The 24,482-nt window shown below is 46.0% G+C and overlaps 1 protein-coding gene across 2 annotated transcripts; it reads right to left on the bottom strand.

The window, feature by feature from the left end:
• Window positions 1–1,247: 1,247 nt before the first annotated feature.
• CTDSPL2 (CTD small phosphatase like 2) lies at window positions 1,248–24,370 on the bottom strand. Of its 2 annotated transcripts, none has more exons than XM_042472695.1 (13): window positions 24,100–24,370; window positions 14,438–14,648; window positions 13,187–13,325; window positions 11,663–11,812; window positions 11,221–11,436; window positions 10,375–10,453; window positions 9,483–9,594; window positions 9,248–9,334; window positions 5,247–5,309; window positions 5,060–5,139; window positions 4,754–4,880; window positions 4,381–4,476; window positions 1,248–3,517 (listed from the first exon to the last, which is right to left on the bottom strand). In XM_042472695.1, the coding sequence occupies exons 2-13, from the start codon at window positions 14,624–14,626 to the stop codon at window positions 3,452–3,454; spliced, it is 1,404 nt and encodes a 467-aa protein (XP_042328629.1). In that variant the 5' UTR covers window positions 14,627–14,648; window positions 24,100–24,370; the 3' UTR covers window positions 1,248–3,451. The 2 variants fall into 2 exon arrangements, with proteins under 2 accessions (XP_042328629.1, XP_042328630.1); XM_042472696.1 differs by lacking the exon at window positions 24,100–24,370 and adding an exon at window positions 20,760–22,760.
• Window positions 24,371–24,482: the final 112 nt, after the last annotated feature.

A 24,482-nucleotide genomic window follows, 5' to 3' on the forward strand; every position in this document is an offset into this window, starting at 1 on the left:
GGACTAGCAATGGGCCCTGGAGACAAGGCCCTCTCTCTCCGCCTGGCCCAGAAAACCACTGAAGGCGGCGGCTAGAAGGACCTGGTGGTTCAGAGGGACCACGTCCCAGGAAAGAAACCCAACATGGCAGGAGAAAGTGGCCCTTTGGGGCTGGGCACAAGCACCGGACCCTAAGAGCCGCAAAAGGGGTTACAAAGGAGGCTGGCACCAAAGTAGAAAAGGATCCTTTTAATATGTATTGACAGAGCTTCCCGCCAGGGTTGGCCTGCTTCTCCCAGACAGGACCAGAACCGCCCCCACCTTTCTGGAGAACCTGGGCTGCAAAGACTCATTCCTCGCCCCTTTCTCTTTTCGGAAATGTCACAGAACAGGCGGGTTTCCGTCGTTGGCAACGATGCGTCAGCGATCACTAAAAAGCCATGAGGCTGGTAATGGGCATCATCCATGAAAACGCACACATGCGCCAGAAAGGACGCTGTAGTTTCCCTACAAGTCACAATCCGTAACGCCAATGAAGGGGCCATGTGGATGATCTCCTCGGATAAAGCATCTTCTGGCAGTCTTTAAAGAGAGATAGCTGTCTTCGTCTATCCTGGCATATCCAGTTGCACCTTTGAGGCTAATTGAGTATATAGGCTTTTGTGGTCCAATTTTGTGATGCGCTGGATGAAGCAGACTGTAGTCAATGCGCATTTCCCCCCCATTAGCCCCAAAGGCGCTAACAACCGGAGCCCAAGGTCTCAGGAGAACCCAGCCTCTCTTCCTTGCCCCAAGAGAAGCCACTTCAGGGGCTTCTTCTAAGAGGCTGCTCTCTTCTGAGTTCATTGGAAAAGGCTGGGAAAACTCAGCTGTCCAGAGCCCTAAAACTATCAGGGCTTTGCTGCCCACATTTGCTCAGGAAGCGTGAGCATGGGCTGCCCTCTTAAGACAACAGACAAAACCTGTTTGAAAAGGAGAGCTGTGGGTTTTCCTCATTGGGGAGCATTGCTGAGCAAGTCTTCTTCACCAAGACTCAAAGAAGACGGCCGCAAATACGTTCCCAATGGCTCCCAAAGAGGACAAAGGAGCTTTTCTCCCCCCAAAACACAGCTCTTTCCAAAGCAAATGTTCTATGGACCTGCTCTTAGCAAAACAGAAACAAAACGAGAAGGAGCGGCTTCAGGGATTGCTTCTCTCCAGACACACAAACACGCTTGCATATATATATACCTATATATTCCTCCATATAGAGATATATATGAAAAATGCAACGTTATGTACATTTTATTTCAATAAAGACGTCAAAAGACAAAACAGCGTCAAGATGCCCAGGTGCCCCGAACGATAAATACATTTCAAAGAGTCTCATCAAAACGGACCTGCGGCATTTCTCTGCAAGCAAAATACCTTTCTCTTAAATACAAAGGAGATAGCGTCCGCTTTTCCGTATTTGTGTGCGCGGAAAACCCGCCGTCATCCTTGTTCCCCGCAAAGCAGGCTTGCGCTAAGACATGCTCACTTTCCCTTCAACAGTCCTGGGACACAATGCGCTAGCTACAGATACAACAGGAAAGATAGTAAGAAAACACTCAACCTGATGAAAAGTTAAAATCTTCATTCATAGATTGGAAAAGAGTCGCCAGAACCATCATGCCTTTCTTTCAAAGCAAAAGATACAAAAATTAAGTGTTCTCCTAAAAAGATTCTCCTTATTTTAAGGACTCATTTGAAAATGAAGCTGCGGGTCATTTGTACAAGTAAACAGGTAAATATACATTAAAAAATTAATTGACATACTTCTCAATTATCAGTTGTCCGCCTTTAATTTCCCAATACTGTACTTTCTTTAACAAGCATACAAAATATCAAACTTCTCTTTAGAAAAAAGTGCCGTTCTGCAACATCCTTTACACGAAAACAGCCCAAACCGGAGGCATCGCGATGCGGGTTTCGGAGGCAAAGCTCACCAACCTTTACAAATTTCTTTTTGCCCCTTCCATAAAAAGCCTCCTCCTAAAAAGGAGATTACGCTCCGTTAAAAAAATAACCAGCCTCTTTGTACAAACCGCATCGGAGGACGCCAAGGCTTGGAAACCATTTCCATACAGCACAGAAAAACCACTGCGATAGCATATCAGCTGCACCGGCGGCAAAGGAGTGTTAAGGAGCCCGCTGGGTTTGGGATGCATAGTTACCACGGAGGCAGCATCGCCACTGCGCCAAAATGCTCGCAACAAACTGCGTGGCAGAGGGGCCGACTCAAGCGCAACGGTTCCAGAAACTGGACTGCTCTCTCCCGCCGCACTTTGTTCCTGGAGGACTCTCTGAAGGCAGCAGTAACTGAAACTGCGCCAAGGCCAAGCAAGCGCTTCCCTCCTTCTCTTCCTCCGCTTTAAGGATGTGGAAACAGAGCCATCTTGGAAAGGGTCCTTGCCATGCGCCTTTGTGCGCCGCTGATCAAGAGGCCATCTGTCCAGGGTACATGCCATCACAATGGTTTAAATATTCTGTGTATTAGTAATTCTTATATTTCTTCTCATCTAACCAGTCTCTTGATTTTTTTCTGAAAAAGATTTCCACTACAGTAGAATATTACAGAAAACAAATAATAATAATAATAATAATAATAATAATTATATATATATATATATATATAAACGCAGATTTCTAAATGAAACTTACATGGAATAAAAACTAGGTATGGTTTTTAAACAAATATACAAGATGCAGGCAGACGAAGCGGGGAAAACACAAAGATGGCCGTCAATTCATAGTGTGTAAAAAATATATATATATATATATACTAATAAAACTCGGCTATTCTCAGAAAACTATGAACTAAAAAGGAATGCATAATGAAATTCTAAGATCTAATACAGGTCAAAAAATGTAAGGAGGTTCTAAACCTTAACGGGGGAAATGGAGGGGGAAAACCACATTTACTGGCCATTCCTGTTGAAATGAGAATCCGAAAAGGAACGCAAAGTGGCTGCAAACCCACTTAGAGAGCACCGAACAGAGAGAAAAAGCAAGAGTCCATTTTCAGTCTCTGTTATTATATCGTAAAATCCTGTGTTTTTTATAGGTCAAACTGCTGGTGGCAGAAACAGAATTCCTTAAAAACGGCAGATGTTCTGTACATTTAAAAAAAAGACCCCCCAAAAGCCCCAAAACACAAACCGGAGTTGCGCCCGTTCTAAAGACGCTCCTGTCCTAGCCTACCTACGGCATTGTACTGTATGTATTCCCGTTTGGCGATACATGAAGTCCTTCTGTGGCCCTCGGTCGTCGTCGGGCGCCAGAGGTAAGAAAAGCAAGACGATGGGGTACAAAAATGCAAAAATTTCAACAGTAATGGCAATGTTTTTGTCTCAGTCCAAAAAGAGAAACGAAAAAAGAGAAGTGTCCTGCGTTTTCTTCCTCTTGAGCTCTCTGGCAAAGGCGCCACTGCCGCTGCCGCTGCCGCCGCGCATTAATCCGGGGGCAGCAAGTCGTGCAAGCGAAATCTGTCTCGGATGTGGGGCCGCACATCTTCGTTCTAGAGCCGGGGAAAGAAAAGCAGAGAAGGTAAGGAACTCTTTTCTCCATGGGATAATAAGCTTTTCCTAATCCTGCAAAAGAATAGTGTTGCTGCAAGGGAAGAAAGGGAGGCTCTGCCTTCCAGCGTTGGGCTGGAACCGAGAGGCAAAAGGCTGCATTTCTGAGAGCAGCTTCTGCCCTTCGTCTATGGCTAGGTCTGTACAGCAGGGCGGTCTACAACCCCACTTTCACAATTGTGGCTGTGCCAGCGCACATAGAGCCCAGTCGCTCCTATCTGGCTTCTCAACTCCGTCAGAGCAGAGAAAACAACCTGGCGTTGCGTCCAAAGCAAGTCTCTTCATTTGCCACTCTCCTGGTGCGGGTTTTAGGTCTGGCTGCTCAGTTGTTTGGGAGCAACAAGCCAAGGACATGGTTTGGTAGCCAAACCAACCATGCTGCCGGAAGGAGCCATGCGGGAATGGTCCCACAATATACACTGAAACGTTTGCTCTTGAGTCAGAAACAGCCCATGCTCCTTCAGAAATCTGGCTTAGTGCCCCCAGTGAACACCTCTAACAATATGCCTAGCGATTCCTATGCACCATTTCCATGCGCACAGATCAAGTTCTTGTGTGGAATCCAGTAAAGAACCTCCAGTTCTTTACTCATCTCCAGTCAAAAGTCTGCATGTTCCAGGCAGCTAAGAATATAAACTTAAACTCATACACTGAATATACACACTCTGTGTGGTTCTGTTGCCCTAACAGCCCCTTCTGCCTTTTTGCTGGGCCTCGTAAATAAAGCACAAGAGAAGTCCTGTGCATAAGAATTGTTTAGCAAATCCAACAGTCAGAACGGACGGCAATTCGCTCAAATACATACCAGCTCTACAAGTTTCTCCAGAAAAGGAATCAGTTTGAGGAGTTCGTTGTCATTTTTATCCATGAACCAGCTCTCTATTGGAATCCCATTTGAAAGCTAACGGTTCAAACAAAACAAAAAGCAGAGGCGCGTTAAATATGTTGTCGGCAGAGATCAAGAAATCTCTTAATAGTAAAAGCTTCTTCTCGGTGGTGAAAACAACACTGTACAAAGTATTGTGTGTGTTTAATGGTGGAAATGGTGACGAATCTGGCACGGCCTCCTTTCCCCTCCGTCAACAGCTCCCCATTCACACAAAGATGGCTTTTTCTGGGTTAAGGCTGCAGATGCGTTTTGTAAGGCTTGAGAGGTCAGCTGCAGAAAGCGCACTCACCTGATAGGCAAAGGCTTGTGGTGAATTGTCAATAATGATCGTTTTGGAGAGATCTCTGCCGAGAATATTTAAATCCTTTATGTAGTTTCCTTGCACACAAACACAATGCTCACGGAAAAGTCGATGCCTGCGGTTGGTTTTTGAAAACAAACAAACATTCGGATTACATGCATATAAAGAAAAGATGCCTTCAAAATACTTCCCTCTATTTTAACAAGTTCCACTTCAATCTTTTAATTCGAAGGGCGGCCTTTGGGTTTCGTTTACAGGCAACCAGGCTGTTTTTATTGCTAAGTGCCCACTTACCTCACCAGCTGCTTCTTGGGGTCCAGGATGTTCAGCAATTTGTCTGCGTAGACTTTCTTAGAAGCGGTAAAAAGAATGATCTACAAAGGAAGGAAGGAAGGAAGGAAGGAAGACGATGACGTCCTCTACTGCTGAAGGCTAAGACCTTCACAAAACACAACGCGAGACAGAGGCAAGTCCATATTACCTCATAGATCTGAGACATGCGCTCCAAGAATTCTCTGAAGAACGGTCTTAATCGTACATAGACCTAGAATGAGAAGAGAAGACGCTTGAAACACATGGGCTTCCAAGGTTTGCTTCAAATGGCAGGGTCTCTCCTGAAACTCCTGAAGGTGGCAGAGATGTTCAATCAATCAACAGTTATTACCAGAGGAGGGATTTATGCCCCAGTCGAGGCAGGAGGCTTTGTACTGCAAATACAAGAAATTGCAATGCAGAACGTTAGTCAATTTTGATCATCAAACGCAAGAGAGAATGCGGAGCACAATTTACTGCTCATGGACAGGATCCGAGGGGAATGGAAACTGTCCCAGGCCATGTCCAGATTCCTTGTGATTGGGTGGGCTATAAATAAATCTTCTATGATGATGATGATGATGATGATGCCTCATTTGAGAGCAGCAGCATCTCTTTTTGCTCTGACTGATCAGTCTGTTATGATTCCACCAGAAACTGGCAAGCAATATCATCAAGTAGAATTGGCACCATGCAAGCGTTTGCGTTTCCAAGCTAGACTCCTCTAGCAGACTGAATCACTCAGTCACAAAGAGGCATCTCAGATTGATACAGTAAAATACTGCTTTCTCCAGCAGATCCCAATGCAAACAGCTTAGTCCATATGCCTCTGGCAAGTATGGGATGGGGAACAAGGCACAGTTTCCATGCCCTCCATTACAATGCCACTTTCCTCTCTCATCCCGCCTCGATCCATCTGGGAGAGGTGGGCAAATATAAATAAATTGTTGTTATTATTATTATTATTATTATTATTATTCCTTACACAAAATGCAGCATCCTAAACAAATTATTTTGGAGACTCCAGTTGTGTTTTTAACTGCATTTCATCTCTCCCATCAACGATGAAATGCATTTCGCTTGGAGATCTGACTGGTGCCAACATCGGCTTCTTTCCGGTACCAAGAACCAAGCTTTTCAGTAAAACATTGAAGGAATCATTCATTTCAAGTACAATTCTACATTGTGTTGTTGTTGTTTTTAATTAGTTTTTAACGTGGTTTTTAAACTGTTGCTTGAAACCACTTTTATTGTTGCGTTTAATAAGTTTTTATGCTTCTAATCTGGAAGCGTCTGAAACCGTCTGCATGGCACGCTGCCCTGAGCTCCTGGATGAAGGACGGGATGGAAGTGCGTAATAAATATCAAACTGGTAAATAAATAAAGGCTGCCTGGGTTGGGTGGGCAAGAGACAGCTCTGAATGAGGCACTCTGAAAGCCAAGGGTGGATGAAAATCTAACCTCTCCATTTTGGAGTGGCCTTCAGCATCCCTCTTAACTGCTGTCTCAATAGCATTCAATACTAAGCAGGTAACAAATATTAGTCTGCATCCAGATGAATGGAAATGTATTCCTTGGCTGTACAGTGCGACACACAAGGCCCTGGGCACCTATTTCCTTCGCAGCATCCTGCAATGAAGTTGTGTCACAATCCAAAAGACAAGGCAAACTACACAGCAAAAGTCTCTACAACATTTAGATGTTGTGGAAATACAAATACGAAGGAAGCAAAAGTCCTAAATCTACCCAGGCAGCCATTATACTCTTAGGATATGGAAGCCTGCAGCGCTTTGACTTTGGAACTGGCCTTTGGACACACTTTTATGTGGCTGATAGAGCATATAAGTTAATGAATTTCAGTTTAAAATCTGATCTGTAGTTCCTGCAAAGAGAACAGCAACAAGGCTGTCCAGATCCCAGTCTTCCCTGCTGAAGGTCCTTGGTTCTTTCTTAGTTTATCTGACCCAAGAGGCAAGTTAAAAAGACTACGGTGGGCAAGAGGCTTCCTAGCCAACGCCATCATTCAGAATTTGAATCTAGCACCAAACAGAAAGGGGTGGCTGGAGGAGGATCGCATCTTCTGAATTGCCACAAGAGTTTAGCCACTGGCCCTTCTGCTCTCATGCCGCAACCGTGGAATAGATCATCGCCATGTTTCAACATTTCGGATCCTATCCATGCCACTTCTTTAGCTCTAACTGTGCAATGCTGCTGATGAAGAAGGGGCCTTGGGCCCACAAAAGTCCCTGCCACAACAAGTTGTGATTATTTGTTGAGATTTCAAATGACTCTTGATTGCTTTTACTTTAAGACACGTCATACGCTAGCCTTTGGGACTTGGACAAGATTTTTAAAAATTCTCACACAAATACGACGACTTTGGCACTTCAAGTATTGCATTAAAGGGTTACAAAATACTCCAGGTAAATATATATATATGTGTGTGTGTGTGTATCCTTGTCCCTTTTCTCCCTTAACACTTCTTCTCTATCAATGAAGGAAAACAAAGGCACAAAACAGAATAGTAGGGAGCCTGGGATGTGTTTTCTGAAGACCTGGAATCCAGCCTGCTATTATCCAAATGAAATGCCATGCCTAGTGCCTTAGACAGGTCATATACCAAATGAACTGGGTCCACGGACAACAAGGAAACCCGTTTCGAGTTATGACTGATGGAAACCAAGTACTTACGGATTCTGCAGCCGATTCTGTAACGTTTACAACAGTAAGGTTCCTAATCTCTATTTCTCAGATACAATTATTGACAAGATTAATTAGTAAAGAGGTGAAGAACTGAAGGGTTACTATGCTCTCAGTAAAAATCCCTGAACTTACAAGGGTTAGGTTTTAAAATGTCAACCCATATTTTATGAACAAACAGCTGCTAGGAAATCAGGACCATGTTTCAGGAAAGATCTGATATCTGTTGAAACGCAAACTCCACATTTAATGCCCTAAACAATCGACTGTGTCTTAGATCACTGAATTCTGCATCAATCTCAAGATGTATACACAAAAAGGATTATTTACACACACACACACACACAAAGAGAATTATATTAACCAACTCGTAAAACAGAATTTCCTACTTGGTAATTTGTGCCGTCGGTAGTGACAAAGCACCAGTCCCAGAAAAATTACTCCAAGAGGCTCAAGGGGAGGCACCCTCCATTTTAATTAATGCCCTCGGCTTAACTATCCTCAACATTTAGTTGCGCCTTCCTAATTCAAGTCGCCTAGAAGAGCTCTCAACACCCCCATCATCAAACAGGGAAAAAGAAACCCAAGTCTCTGTTGTTGGTTTTTGAAGATCTCATTTGAAGCTTCAGACTTTTGAAGGATTTTAAATAAAACCAAAATATAAGAGAGAAGTTTTAAAATTAGGGTGAAATACCTGGACAAGTGTCCGTTTAAGGTGCCTGGTGCCACTCTCCAAAGATACTACAGAGGGGTCCATTATCGTGCGAACTACATGGAGGGAAGCTGTTGCTACTCCCAGGTACATCACACAATAGGGACCTGAGAACAACAGCCGGGGTCAGTGCAGCATCTTTGGCAGTTGCTGGAACATTCCTCCTCCTCCTCCTCCCCCTGTTCTTCGCCGAGAGAACGGTGGAAATGCACAGCAGACGGAGGCTACGAATACGTTGTGAAGCACAACCAACAGCTAGCAGTCGCCATCAACAAAAGCAACTCTCGCTACAAAAGCAGCACCTAACTAGGGACGAAGAGACAGATTTGCTTCTGAAAGCGAGTTTAGCCCCAGGTCTGAACTTCTTTTCCCCCTTCAGAATGGAGCGTTTATCTAGCATGGATTGGTTTTAGGAAGCAAGGAAGGCAATTCAGGTCTGCAGTAAGGTCTTCCTTTGTAAACAATGTGCTAGTGCTCCTTCCTCCACTCGCTGGCATGGAGGATAGCTGCTAGCTAGACACACAGCTAAGAGGAATCTTCCTAAGCTTCCTAACAGGCGATATTTTTTCCCAACTGACAACGGAATAAGGTGTGTGCCGCAACACATCTAATATCCGATGACCTGCCTGACAAAATTTCATCTCTTTGTAATCAATGCCACATAATTACCAATCTTTGGGGAGGGAAAGAAGATACCAAGCTGGCAAGCGTTTACCCATTTAACTCGGACAAAGCAGGCTGAGCGCGTGTTTCATTACCTGGTAAATGACATCTTGGAAAAGGACTGGGAAGGTGAGCGCAGCGTCTTCTAGCTCATTTAGGCTGCAGTGGACCAGAGTTTCATCCTAAAAGGAAGGAAAGAAAAAAGGAGGAGACTTTAGTGGAGAGGAAGACAGTGTGTTCATCTGAAACCAAGCCCTGCCTCCCTGCCGTTTCTACTGTGCATGGAAATACCACAATAATTAATGTTCGTGTTTCCACATGTTCCCTTACCAAGTCTAGAACTAAAGAAAATTCTGGTGTGCTTCTCGTTTTCAGTGGAAGAGCAGGCTTTCGGTTAAGTTGTTCTTCTGTTAATGGGGGAACGTGTTTGATGAAGTAGTACCTAGAAGCCAAGGAAGACAAGATATTGACTGACGATCCACTCCAACGGTCCCCTTTACAGGGCAACTGCCGGAACAATGAAAATGTCCCAAGACAAATGAATGAATGGGTATGTTCCTTAAGGGCTTGTACAGGCACACACACACTAACACAAGGCACAGGGCTTGCAAGAAGATGACGGATGCATCCCACATCACCACTGCCATCTGCCACACAGACTCTGGGAATTAGAGCGATAGGGATACTGATGCTACTGACTGCGTAACAATGCTTTAAAATAAAACCCCTCTAACTTCCTTGAGCTTTTAACATACCTTCTTTGTGACTGCTTTTTCCTGTGCCAGTTCTACTTCCACCAATACCTCCCTTCCCTGCTGAACATAACTCCATTCTGTCGCCACTGAGCATATTGGCTTAGGATTTGGGATTGTTTAGAGCTCATGTCCTCTAAATGCCTTTCATAGTTCTGAAAAACCTAGGGTACTCCTCTTCTTCTTTCCTAGCAGCCCTGTATTGGCAACACAACTGTCAGCACTCAGTAGTTGGAATTAGCATTACAGGAAGTGATGAATGCATACTTACATTGTTTTAAAACTTGCACACCAAACTAAAATACATTTTGAAGGTTTGTATTTAAAAAACTACCCCAAATTCTCAGTGGAATCCTAGAGTACCAATTGCAGTGGCGTAACACTCCAAGGCTTACTCACAGGGAACTGTCAGGTTTGTCCAAAAACAGAGTATCTAAAATACTGAACTGAGTCCAAACAGGAACACTTACGGATCAAAGACTTCCCAGTCTTCTTCATAGGTGGCTTCTGCGTGAGCGGATGAGTAGCCACTGTCTGGAGACACTGGCGCTAAGGGAAGACAAGTGTTTCTCATGAATTCATTTGAAGAGGAAGGAAATGCCCTTTTTAAGCAGAAAAAAATGTTTATTTAGTAATTAAAACCTTTCTATTTTGCCTGTTAACCTTAAAGGTTTTAAGGTACTTTGCCTAAGTGGTCCTTAGGATTTTTTATCCTAAACTTCTGTCTTATGAAACAGATGCTTAGGCAAGAAGCACTAAAAAACTTCCAATGTGAACTTACAAGGGCCAGCTATCATTTCAGATGGCTCTTGTTAAGTGAGCCAGGTTACGGACACAGTCAGTGTAAAAGGACAGCCAAACACATGACCGATATGGAAAATATCTTCCAGGAAAGCACTATAAATTCCTTAGGCCTCTGCACTTCCCAGATGGGGAAGGGAGCAGATGGGGCAAGGACACGCAAGGCAACTAGGTGTGTGCATGCATGTCTGTGCGGTAATTAATGCTTAGTTAAGTGTGTTAACACCATTTACTACTCAACAGGAGTACAACCTGTGTTGAGAAGACACCCAAATGAAAGGTTTCTATGTCTTCACAACCCAGGGCACCCCCAGAGTTCATGGAGTGTTCTAAGGAAGTCAAGTTTAGGGCAGCCCACCATACTGGGGTTGGAAAGCTAGGCAACAGACTGCATTGCCTGCCTGGTTCCTCTGCGCTTCATGGACTGGGGAGAGCAATGAAGACTGAGGCAGCCTGTGTCCCTTGCTAGGCCAACGCTTCAGGTCTGCAAGGTCTTCCCCAGTGCCAGCCCTTACCAGTGAGAGGAGGCAGATCACGGTCGGTCCCATCTTCCACTTCCTCCAAGCCGTTGTTGATTGTCGACCTGACTTGCAGCGCTTGGCTAGTGTAAGACGCTCCGTTGGCGGAAGCTGCAGTGCTGGTGATGATTTCGTCCACCTGCTCCATGTCAAGCTGCTTCACGATTTCTTCGGCTTCGACAGCTTGTCCTGGAGAGTCTGAGCCAGCTGTACCTAAAACAATGCCTTCAGTTCATGGGCTGCTATTGGACTTGGGCAAAACTAAGAATTAACACAAGCTCTTGTGTCTAGGTCTGCCATTAAAGAAAGAGGAGGAGGAGAAGACACCTTGCCATCTCATCCTCAGTGTCCAGGTAGATGACAACTCTCCCTCGACAGCTGTTTTTATTTTTAGATGCATACTGTATAACATATAACGGAAGCGCTGCACAATACTTGCCATTTTTATTTGCTGGTGAGAAAAAGTTGAAGACAGGAGAGAATATGGTCCCCAGTAACGTAGTCCGTGGGGGGCTGCCGGTGGTGGGATTATCTTCCAACTTCCCATTTTGCCTGACATGCTGGTTTGTCATTTCAAAATTCCCAGCTTCTAGAACACACAGGAAACACATATACAATTTTCCACCATCAGATTTATCCCTGCTTTCATTTTTACTATGCTAGTTAGAGAGATACAAAGAGACACTTACAAAAGTCCATCCGATAAAGATTAGTCTCAAACAAGTATGGCAACAAAGACAGATACACAGGTCCTGACACAACGGCCTGATTCAAATGTAACACTAAACTATGGTTAAGTGTTATAACATGAACCTTAGTCTTGTGCTTTCCCCTTCTCTTTGCATGTGGCATGCTTTCATTTCACATTAACTGCCATTCAGTGTTACATTCAAATCCTAAACTGTGGTTAATTTTAACTATGGCTTACTAAACCTAACCAACGTCCTAAATCACGGTTTGTATCTCCTTGATATGGTCATACCGAAGGAGAAAGCGGGCGGGGGAAGGATGAGCCAACAAGCCTGAAACTTACTCCTGTAACAACATAATAAAGTTTTGCATTGTGCGCAAAAGCACCCAATAGGCATCAGCAGCACTATCTGGAACATCTTGTCCCTTAGCAAGATGTTACTAAACAGTATTCTAAATCCACACAAACACAAACTTCATTCAATGAATGCTTCTTTCAACAATTAACAACCCAATACTAGGATAGGTGTGTGTAATTGTGGCACTCAAGAGGATTTGGGTAAAAAATGGAGGTCCACAGCTAGTGTGCTAGTATTAAAAAAACCATGGGCTTGTTTTGCAGTAAACTGTAGCCCTTAACACCACGGAACTACTTACTAACTCATGAAACCCACCAGGGCTGAAGCTATGGCCTACAATCTCCAAGGCAGTGAGGCCAGAAGCATCACAACTGGCACCCTCTTCTGCCTTTGCCAAGCCTCTATGAGGAGGCAGGCACTGATGTACTGTAGCAGCCGCTGCCTCCGCTTCCCTAATGATATAATGGTCTATGAAAACTGTCAGAACAAGAACATCAGAGATTATTAACAAATTCATCAGTTACTTTTTAAACCCTTGTAAAAAGAGCGCTCAGCTCCATCTCCAGCGTATGCCCTGCCAGCAGAGTCCACACGAAGCAATGAAGCTCAGGGGTAATAAACCTGAAGCACATCAAAGTCCAGCTCAGCCAGGAGCTCAGTCTGTGGCTTTGGACAAGACACTTTCTTAGCTATCCACAAAACTAGCATAACAACCTACCTTGGCTGTTTACTTTAAGAACCAAGGAAAGGAAAAAGAGGCACTATACACACAAACCCGAGTGCCCTCCTGGCACTTGAACAGGCCGAGTCCTCCCCTTCCGCAAAGCCAGTGCCAAAAGTCTGCATGACTTCACTGGTGCGGAAAGACCAAAGGCCGCCTCAGAGTGAGTCACGGGAATGGAATATTTACAAACCTCCATTCACTTGGCTTTTCCTCCGCACTCGAGAGAGCGGTTTGTTAGGTTTGTCTCCTGTTCGAGGCGTGGATGTGATCAAGTCGTCATCTATATCGCGCTCAATTCTACTTCGCTTTGCAGGGTGTTCTTTTTCATCCTTCAAAAAAGAAAGCATAGCCAAATTGCAGCTTGATGTTTGGGCAAGTTCCTGGCACACTTTCTGAAGCCATTTTTTATTGATTCTCACCAATGGTTCATTTTTATTTCTACTTCTCTTAGTTATCATTTTGAGGGCAAAATCATAACTACCTCATAAAACGCTGGAATAAAGGGGTCCTCCCATATTAACTAGGACACAGTCACCAAAAGAGTTTAGGGTAGGCTTCCTTTGGGGTTCTGTATAGCAACAACTCAGATTAAAATTCTGAAAAACCAGGAATTCTGTATCTCATATAAATATGTAGGACAAGGAAAAACTGTTAAGATACAGAAGAGCCACATTTCATTTCATTTAAATGCTTCAATGTTAAGGTCTGTGTTGTTTGAAGATACCCAGGTTTGGGGTTGTGTTTTTTCACTGAAGGGTGAACTCCCCCCCCCCCCCAAAAAAAATAGTACTGCCTTGTTGGAAAAGTGGAAATTATTACTTACAAATGTATGGAAAGACATGGTTTTATTAAAGCAGAAGACAAGATCCCTGAAAAGCCCTTATTATGGTGTGGGCTGGACAGCCAACTTCCCCTGTCTAGAAGTGGCTCTTTCTGGACACAGTCCCCTGTGACCCCTACGGATGATGGAAATCCCCAAGTAACTTTCCATTCTGGCTGTGGAAAGAGGAGCCTCTGACCCACCTTTCCGGCACCCAAGAGAGACAGGCAGGGCGAGGCTATGGGCTCCGTCTGCTTTAGAGTAGGTTCCCTTCACTTGAGTAGCAAGACTATCCCTAACAGAAATGTATGGCTCAAGTTCAGCTTCACAGAGTGTTATGTTATGTTTTCTCAGTAGTTTTATGCCGTCTGGGTACAATACCATCAAAAGAAGCCGGATAAGACCAAAGGACAGTTTTATCCAGCAACCAACCAGATGCCCCAGTGGAAAGCCCAAAAGCAGGACACAAACGGTAAAGCATCCTCCCATTCCACAACACACTCCTCTTCACAACAAGCATGCTTTCAAAACTGTTTATCTTTGCAAACCCAATCAGGAAGGCTTGGTCCTAAAAGCTACAACAAATACCACTCTGTCAAGGCAGCAAAAGGAGTTGCTTACTTTTGGGGTGCTTCCTTTGATGAACTTTTTTATTGATGATAATAAGCCAGTTTCATTCTTCTGAGGCTTCCCTCCGCCGACAGGTAGGCTCTCTTCCACCTCTGAGTACTTCCGCTTCACCCTCAAGGTACGCTGCTGCGTATGGTTCTGATTCGACTGCTGAGAAGCTTTCCGCGTTCTCAGCCTCATTTTGTTGGTATCACATGTAAAGCTATAGTAAAAGAAGAGGGAGAAAAGGCCGTCAAAGTAGGAGGTAGGAAACCCAGTGGCTTAAGTACCCCTGAAACAACGGTGATGATGGCGATAAATCCGCCGCGTCCAAGCGAGCTTTATGCGCAGGCGCCTAACTTGCCATTCTGATACTTTCTCAGGGAAACATCTTAGTTAGACAAAGTTTATTTCCATTTTCTACATTGGCAAACTATGGAAGAATTTCATAGAATAATAAAGCAACTGAATTAGCTTCACTTTCAATAAAGCTAAGAAGTCTACCCTAAAGGCATCAAACCCTGTCTGCTCTTGGAAGTTAAGGAGGGTCTGCCCCGGTTAGCACTTGGATGGGAGACTGCCAACAAATACCAGGGCTGTCTTTCAGAGGAAGGAAGTGGCTAAACCATCTCTGAATATTCCTTGCCTAAGAAAACCCTATGGACTTCATGGGATCACCGTAAGCAAAGAGGCAACGTGAAAGCAGACAAGAAATGAAGTAAACAAAACAAACAAACAAATATTAAATCTAATAGAATGAAACACAACATGAAATTAAAGCTTTATCTCTCATTTTTCCAGCATCTAAGACAAGCAACATAAGAGCCTCTTTATTTTTACTTGGCTTCAGTTTATAGGAATGATAAAACTATAAAAGGAAAAATGTGCCTTTTGTTCAAGAATTAGCAAGAGTGCGCAATCCAAACATCTTGGTGGTGCATTGCTTTTATGGGAGTAAACGAAGCATATACTTTACTCATCCTACTGAAATTGAAGAGCTCTCGAAGTGCTTAACTTTGGTTGGGCTGAAACCTAAAGTGTTCCCATGTTTTTCTTGGGAAAATACGGCTGTCCAGAATGTATGAAGGGGCTGCGATGCTTGTTTATATATAAAATGCATACGCTGCATCTATATCTTTGAATGGAGATTAGGTGGCTATATTGAGGCAAGCGTCATCCTTTAAAGCGCAGTCCATTCAACTGAGCCGAATGCATGCGCCAGTGTCCTTTGCTTACTTCATATCCTAACCATCAAGCCTCAGTTATAAATATCCCTAATGGTCTTAGCAACAGTTACCTACAATCCTCTCGATAGCAGAAGTTTGCTTTCCCAATACATGAGAGCCAGGACACAGTGGGGTTGTCACTGATGCGACGTACAAATACAGCTCAGTGTAAGGTAAGTGCTGGAAGCAAGCAAGCACACATCTACAATTCAGATGCTCAATAGCAGCTCACTGTCTTGGGAGCTGCATCAGAGACAGAGAGCCTATTTGGGGACAATTTTTGACAGAGGCTTAACAGATATGCCCCCCAGCTGCACTGTATTTTGGTGTACAGTATTTAAATTAGGATTAACTGACTGTGCCAAAGAAAAAAGCAGACGGCAACTGGACAGAGCTAGGGCCCACTTTACCCAGAAGCCGGAGGGGAGAGGACCCCAGAGAAGGCATTCCCATCAGCCCTAACGCTCCCTGGAGGCAAAGAGGCTGAAGGCTCTCCCAGGACTATAGATCTCCCTCTTAATGGGCTGAGGAATTTATTAGCAGCGGCTCCGTCGCACCCAGAGAAAAGCCTCTCCCGTCTCAACAACGGTGTTTGTTGCTGCCAGCGCCTTTCCTGCAGACACAAAGCAGCAAACTCCTGGGAGGCCAATTCATCCGCAGGAGTTCGGAAGTGGTGCCGTAACGGGCAGCTGTTGCCTCCTGTCAATCCCTAATGGTGCGTTTCAGCCCATCGGCCGAGATTGCTGAAGGCAGGGAGAGGAGCCATGAGGCAATGCTTCTATGAATACAGCAGATACTACAAAGCGGATGCCTCAGTGAGCAGCCACAAGCAGGGATCAAGTTTACTCACTGGCCCATCAACCAATTATTAGAAGGGGGATTTTAAGGGATAGTTCAGAGACCAAATAACCGTTTTTTAAAAGCCCCACTTGACCCGTTTCTTAGGAACAGGAAACAGGGTCTTTCTTTGTAGCAGGAATTAGACATGTTAAGAACAATTTCTATCTTCAGGAGGCACCTGAGGTATCCAAATTTACTGAGATTTAATTAAGCTACTAACATCAAAGTGACTGGATATAAAAAAATGCCCACATTTCTGCCGTGGCTCCTATGTTTCCCACTAAAGGAAAATGCTATGAAAGCACCTTGGCTGAGATGAATATGACCACACTCATCCTCTCACTGGACATTACTCATCTTCTCATCTACTGGTTCTTACTCAGGGCGGGCCCTAATATTAGCTATAGCAAGACAGGGCTCTGGGCTGTTGTCCTCCATGTTCCCTTCTTTTGGAGGACAGACCTATGGGAGCCTCAAGTCAGATGACTTCCCTCAGACGCAAGGGAGGAACCTGGCCTGTCATCAGTGCTAAAGTCAGGTCCAATAGCCATTACAATTCAATGTCTGTGCATGGAACTGGGATGAGGGGTTCCTTACCTTTTGACTCAGGCAGCAAACTGTGTTGGGCTGCCCTGATCTGACTAATTTCCCCCTCCCCAAATGTAAAGAGGCTGCATGGCAAGTCCCAAAAGTATTCTAGATTACAGTCCTGGTAAACTCAATGGGGATTATTTCTGGACAATGCTCTTGAGAACTGTACTATTAGTGGCTTACAAATTTTAGCAGGACAGGCACAGTTCCTGTTAGGATCCTGGAATGAGGCGGCAGCTGCTGCTGCTGGAGGCATTAAGCAATCCAGATTTATAATCCCTGGCACTAGACAGGCAGAAGCCTATTTTTGGAAGTCACTTTCCTCTTGTTACAAAGCCGGCGTAGTAGACTCCCAGCGCTAAAAGTTTCCTGAATGTGCCCTTAAAAGCTTTTAATGGGAAGTCATGACCCCAAATGATATGTTCAGAGGCATGCACTTCAGGAACGCTTGTAATTTTAACTAAAACAGACTCTTGTTAAATAATTATTACTTCTAAAAGTAATGAATTGACTTGGCTTTGTTTGTGGCTTTTAGACGTTTGGTCTAGACATTTTTTGACTTCATGAATTATCAGTACACAACTATTTCTGCCTACTATTGAACATTGAGTAATTGCCATTGATCTGACTAGGATGCTCCTGGCACTCGGGGATTTCATCAGAGAAGGCTCCGTCACAGAGAAATACTTGAAGCTCCAGCAAAGTTGGGACAGGGGCCTTGCAATGCTCTGGGGGGGGGGGTCAGGAGAGGGGCAAGGAAAGTGTTTGCCCACCCTCCCACTTATTCCCCAGAGGCTTTCTTCCCAATCCTGAATGTGAGCATCTAGGTCCATACAGCAGTGACCAACTGATGAGTGACACATGCGCACAGAGTCCTGGATGCCAAAACATACTATGTATTAGGCAAGCAGGATTTCCCCCCTTAATCTTGTGGGCTGGGAGGCAATACAGAAATACATTAAACAAATAAATACACACACACCCCATATTTACTATAAGCTTGGATAAACTGATTCAGCCTTGTAAACAAACAGACTAGCGTTCAGTAACAGCCGTGGTGTCAGCAATGTTGCAGCCCAGGCTCCCTTTCCCTGCCTTCTTTGCTAGTGACTCCAGGGTCAACAGTTCTGGAAATCTGCTAGAGCATTAGTAGTAGCAGCAGTAGTAGTAGTGCAGGGTATGTGATGTGGAGTCCCACAGAATACAGTGTATATGGCCCACTTAGGACACATCCATTAAGAAGCAAGAAGGTCTGCAGGGCAGGCAATGGCAGACATGCCAGCATCTTCAGCTGTGCTAACACATAAATAGAAGAGTTGGATAAATACAACAGAGCCTGACACATCATTCTAGTCTATACAAATCTGCTAGAACATGAGGAAAGATTTACTTCCTCCTCCCAAGTCCAGTTCATCAAGCTCTCATTCTGAGTTAAATCACTGTTTAAAAGGAAAGTCTACTTTACACTTTCTTGTTTGTCCATGTTACCAAAGGGACCCTTATGCTTATTATGCCCAGAGCACCCGCTGCTGGACCATTTGCTCTTCTCACGCCAGAGAAGATGCAGCAGACTTGACCCAAGGAAAAATAAAAGCCAAACTGCGGCCCTTTTAGGGAGAACAAAGTCTTGCAGAACCTTAAAGTCTAAGGCGTTTGTTATGGATTAGTCTCAGACGAAGTGTCATGCTCCCTGTGAAGATGATACACATACACTGTTACGGAGGAAAGCCATAAACAGTGGGTCCCAAAACCATCGGGAATGGAAGAAGCAAGCCTGTGATATTTCTAAGCAAAGACCAGATGTATACAACATGAGCATCCACAAAAAGAAAACCATTAAGAACGGACAGACCAGAGACATGGCAGCAATTCATTAAATGAATAATTTACTTAATGCTTAATGACTCCCAGCGTCCCAAAACATGGGATTATCAGAAATCTGTTCAAATGTCAGATTTTCCCCCCTTCAGTTAACTTTCTCACATCACACACATCAAGGTTAAGGTCATAGTTGACCCCTTACATGGCTATTCTAACCCCCCCCCCCCGTCCTCTGTAGAAAGGAAGAGCATTGATTTCTCTAACAAGTCAACAGTGCAATGAGCACAACGGCCTGGCACCTACCCACAACGCAAACGTAATATCTGCGCCAGCCTTTTAGGCCCAGAGGGCTGAAGCCACTCGCCCAAGGTCACATGGCGCATCGATAATAATGCGCCGCAGGGTCCTCTTTTGCCCCAACACTTGTGTCGCTACCAGGACCCTTTCCTAGGAAAATAAGCAGAGTCGCATGGTTTTTGTATACAGAAAAAATGTAGACAAACTCATTCATGCGTGGCACTGGGTTCCAAGCAAACTTTCCCAAATTAACTTTAAGAACTGCCTCCATTCTGTTGGAAGGGATGTGGTGAGCGCATGGGGCTGGCATGCCCCAGAGTGCCAGCCTTTTGGAAAACGGGACCTGATTTTATAGGGGAAATGCTACTACCTCCAGCTGTCCATGAAGGGGAGCAGTGCTGAGGCTTTCCAGACAGAAGGGTCCAAATGCCTCTCCCCATCTTAAGGAACTGGTCTGGATTTTAATTACAGCAGCTAGACTGGAAATTTCCAAGTACTAGAGAGATGTAGAAGAACTAACATCGAGAAACTGGTTAAACAGGATCTGGACACTGGCAGCGATGGGTAAATTGACGCACCAACTGAGATCTACATGTGAAAATAACCGCTGTGACGAATGTATAGGCGCACGGAATCCCTTTCTTGTGTTTGCTGGAACAACATTTTTCACCACGTGGCTCTCCACCAAGACTTCTGAAATTCTGGGAAAAGCCATTTTAGGTTACTGACAGTCTTAATAATGTATTTTTACACACAGAAGTAAAGCTGGGCTATGGTCCTTAAGATGCTCCTGTGGCAGCTGAACGTGATGCATTTCATTGCTAGCATTATGCAGGTTTTTAAAATGTTATTTAGAATTAAATAAACCCTTTTTGGTGGAAATGGGCGTCAAAAAGGACGTCCAGCGCAGCTCTGCTGACAGTGCCCTGGAAGAGTGTTGTCTGTAGGGATAAGGCATGCAGCAGGGATTTCCCCAGAGCCCTTCCAGGGCAAAATATACCAATTGTACAGTCTTCTGAAGAGTAAGCAAATGTTTAATTAGCCACTGGTCGTATAAATAGGCATCAAGTTAAGGACCATGCTTCACCTGCCGCCCCTACAAGCTGAAATCCCTTTTCAAGCCAGCCCAACCCCAACTGATCAACCCGGGGAGCCTGGCTGAGGGATTCTCCTTCGCCGCTGGCTGGAAATTAATTTGTAGCTTGATCCACATTTCATATTAAGCAAAGTCTGAAGGTCCAATAACATCAGCTCTGCAACTCCCACCCAAACAAGGAGACAGGCAAGAAACCTGCAGATACAGAACTAAGTACTAAATGATTCATTACGCACCGTGAAGCGGGAGTTGTGGCAGAAGGCTTTTTACTTCCTTTCCTGCTTTGTGAACAACATCAAAACATCTATCAAACACAGCTACTTATACTCCTGACTTCCTTTCCCCTGCTATCTTGGCTCCTACACAGGAGTGGACAACTGAGGTACACAAGGAGAGGAGAGCACTCAGGACTAGAGCTATGCTGGAGCCCCTTGGGAATAACCCCCCCCCCCCCGTTATTTACCTGTGTCTTAGGCAAGAGGGTCATGGCCAAAGTTAGGGCAGAGAGCAAGACCAATCCCATTGCTGGAGGGCAAGGAAGAGACAAAGCCACAAGTCTGGAAGAGCAACTTGGATACTTCATGTCTGAGTCAGATTCAAGCATCATAATTGGAAAGCTATTTCCTCATGTCAGCATTGTTCTCTCTTCATCCAAGGCCTCTGGCTCACTGGTCAGGTTGCAACCATCTCAGCTCCTGGAGCGTAGGACAGCCCTGCTTGGCCACAAAGGCAATGGAAGGTTTTTCAGCCCATCCCTACCTTACTTGGAAAAGAGGTTGCTGCTTCTCCCAAGCACCTGGTCAGCTAGACCTCCAAGCATTTCATGCCAAGACATCAGACTGACACTTTCCCCTTAAACTCTTATTTGGGTTTCCAGCATGTTGATATTCTTCTGAACCAAAATTATTGTTTAGACATAACAAATGCAACGATTTGGTACTGACGGATATGACAAGTCAAAGATGAGTCCCAGGACATATGCACCCTTAGCAACAGACTGAAAAGGAGGACCCACTAATATTGCATGCATGGATCAGCCTCCAAGTAAAACAGCGCATCTTTTAGCCCCCTCCCCCCCATTTCTGGGGCAGACAGAACCCGCTTTTCCAAGCATTGATTTCCCAAACTTTCTACAGCAACAAAGAATAAGTTTTCCATAAACTGTTTGGATTTGATGCACAAACATCTTAATATCATTAAGAGGGAAACCCTTTGAAAACTCTGCACTGTTTACAACTGAACAGCAATAAAATGAAGGCTACAGGAAATACACTGAAAACATGAGATGACAGCACTGTAGAAAGAGTTTGCCAGGCGTCTCTGGCGCCCAGCGAGGATCACTTATCTCCACATCATCCTAAGCCAAGTCGGTGTGTGCAAACCCATGCTGACTGCATTTGTAAAAGCCATTCCTTGAGGCAGGTTTTAGTGGCTCAGAAGGAGGTGTGAAAATCACCCGCTTCATTGAAGCAGCGTTTGTTTGTATTGAAGCAATGCTCATTACAGGCAGGAATGGTGAAGCTCAAGGGTGTTCCTTCTCCTGCCATCGAGATACAGCCCTCATTAAGGCACCATCAAAGCCACTCGGCTGCCCTTCCTTCTTCCACATCGAGGAAACATCTGATGACTATCATGTCAGATATCATCGCCAAGAACTTCTCCTGCCAACTTGCGTGTATTAAATCATTTGTTCAATGCAGCAAAGTTGTAATTTGCATGTGCAAATGGATCTGGATCAGCAAAAACGGCGTCGACGGGGGTACACTATTGGCATATAAACACAAAACAGAGCACTCCTCTCGCTTCCTCCCAGTCCCTTCCCAAAACAGGCCCTTTCTACTACAACTTTGGTTCAGGAAACTCTTTCCCATGCTCTACTACGGTTAACCCTGCAACCAAGTGTAAACAATCCAAAAAGCCTCTACTTCCAACCGTGTCAAATCCTGGGCACCGCAATGTGGAAGGAAGGCATGCTGCTGCTGGTGCTACAAAAACCACCAAGAAGGATTAAACCTAGACACAGAGTTTGCACACTGTGTGAAGTCAGAAGGCATCATGGGCTACGTTTTGCACCAAGTAAAATACTACTGATGCCAAGCAGGCCACTGGGTCCGTCCAAGCGGCTGGCACCAATAAATAAAGGTATTCCGGGAGCAGGGCAGGCACCTTGGGCTCCGTTGCGGATTTGCTCGCCAGCACAACCCAAGCACTTCCGCTCCATCACAAACGGTTGTGTGAGGAACATGGTCCACCCGCCCCAAAACCCCTGGACAGTAGAGGCCAAGTGACTGTGGCTCCTCTCCATCCGGACCAATTGTAGTAAATAGAGCCTTGGCGGTCCTATGGCAGGGCATCCAATAGGAAAAAACACACTGCATTATCACTGCTGTGTGTTTGGTAAACAAAAGCTGCATCCACACTGGAGGAATTACCTGGTTTGGCAAAGCAGCCTGGCTCAAGGCTATGGGATTCTGGGAGCTGGAGTTTGTTGTGGGGCTCACAACAAACCCCAACTCCCAGAATTCCATAGCCTTGAGCCAGGATGCTGAAAAGCGGTGCCAAACCAAGTTATTTCTTCAGCGTGGATGCAGCCGAAGACACATCAATGTGCAAACCCAAAACAAACCGTTGGTGACCCAGACACCTTTATTCGGAGCCAGTATACATGGGTCTAAAAACAACAACAACAACAACAGCCTGCCACCTAAACAGTCTCTTAGAAAATGTACCTGTTCCTGAGCCTCTGAGGTGCTTTAGCCCTTGTCTCCTCAAATACGTCACACAGAGAGGACAGCCCTGGCATCTCTGATATATGAGCACAACCGTTTGTGTACAAACACACACAAATATGCAGAGATTGTTGCCGTGTGTCTCTAAGTCCCTTCTGACTGAAGCTGGCCCTAAAGCGACCCTGTCATAGGGTCTTCTTTTCACAGGGAGTGCTGCCAAGCCAAGGACAGTGGTCCCTCCACATTCCTTGGGGTGAGGAGCCAAGGAGCCCCCGACAGGCTCTTCCTTGACCTGGGCCAGGCGCTGATCATAGACTCTGGCTGGAGGACCTGCAGATGCCCAGAGGGAAGGCCTAGGTCCTGCATAGCAGCAACTCTGGAGGGAACTAGAGCTTCCTAGAGAGCTCCAGCCGAATCCGCAAAGGCAGGGAGGCCGTCCCTGCAAAGGAGAGCGGTGGGTGGGGACCCTTTGGGGGTCTGTCCCGTGGCCTTTCAGGAACGGCCTGAAAGGGCAGCGGCATGAGGAAGGGGGTTTTATGGGCAGCTCTGCCTCTGCCTTCCTCTGGCCCAAGGTCAGCCACTGGGTTTCTATGCTTGGGTCGGGATTCGAACCCTGGGCTCCAGCGTCTTCGTCCAGGGCTCAAATCCATCCCTGCCTTGGAGCGCAGTGCAGTGGAGTCTCCTTCCTTGGAGGCTGCCTTGAAAGGGGGGGCCGGATGGCCATCTGTCAAAGGCGTGCTTGGAGGGAGAAGGCGGAGGGCCCTTCTTGGGTCTGGAGGGGTCCCCCACCATCTCCTTCACCCAAACAAGGCAGGCGCTGCGGCGCAGGGCTGAGCCCTGAGTGCGAATCCTCCCCCACTTGTTGGCCGTCGGGGGGGGGGGGGGGGAGGGAGGGAGGAAGGGGTCCGTCGGCGGAGAAGCCCGGGCTCAGAGGCAGCGAGGCCGGGCCCTTCTCTCCGCTGCTGCTGCTGCTGCTGCCCCAGGCCTGGGCCCCAGGAGGAGGAGCCGTCAGAGCAGCCACAGCACTGGCCTTAGCCGCCTCGCTGGCGGGGCCTCTTCCGCGGCGGCCGTTACCTGAGAGGAGGAGGAAGGGCGACCCTCAAGCGCCGCCAAGGCCCTCCCTCGCTCCCTCCGTCGCTTGATGGCGGCCCGGAGCCCCGGCGGGCGGGCGGGCGGGCGGCGAGGGAGCTGGCCGAAGAGGAGGAGGAGGAGGAGGTGCAGCCGCGGGAGGATCCGGTTCCCGGCCGCCTCCGCCTGGGCCAAGGCCAATGCTCAGCAGCGGCCCTCCGCCATTTCCCGCCTACCGACCTGCTGCACCGCAAGAAGGACCCGGATGAGGACGGCAGGGGAGGGCGGGGCCTGCGCGGGAGGAGGGGCTGCGCGCATGCGCGGAGGGAGGGAGGGAGGGGAGGGGCTTCGCTCGGGAGGCGAAGAGGAGGAGGAGGAGGAGGCCCGGG

Source organism: Sceloporus undulatus, chromosome 6 (assembly GCF_019175285.1).
Source record: "Sceloporus undulatus isolate JIND9_A2432 ecotype Alabama chromosome 6, SceUnd_v1.1, whole genome shotgun sequence".
NCBI classification, from domain to species: domain Eukaryota; kingdom Metazoa; phylum Chordata; class Lepidosauria; order Squamata; family Phrynosomatidae; genus Sceloporus; species Sceloporus undulatus.

Coding starts and splice junctions, on each gene's coding strand:
- CTDSPL2 (XM_042472695.1), bottom strand. CDS start 14,626: ATGAGGCTGAGAACGCGGAAAGCTTCTCAGCAGTCGAATCAGAACCAT. Junction 13,326..14,437: donor TCAAAGGAAGCACCCCAAAA/GTAAGCAACTCC, acceptor TCTTTTTTGAAG/GATGAAAAAGAACACCCTGC. Junction 9,335..9,482: donor TTTCTTTAGTTCTAGACTTG/GTAAGGGAACAT, acceptor CCTTCCTTTTAG/GATGAAACTCTGGTCCACTG.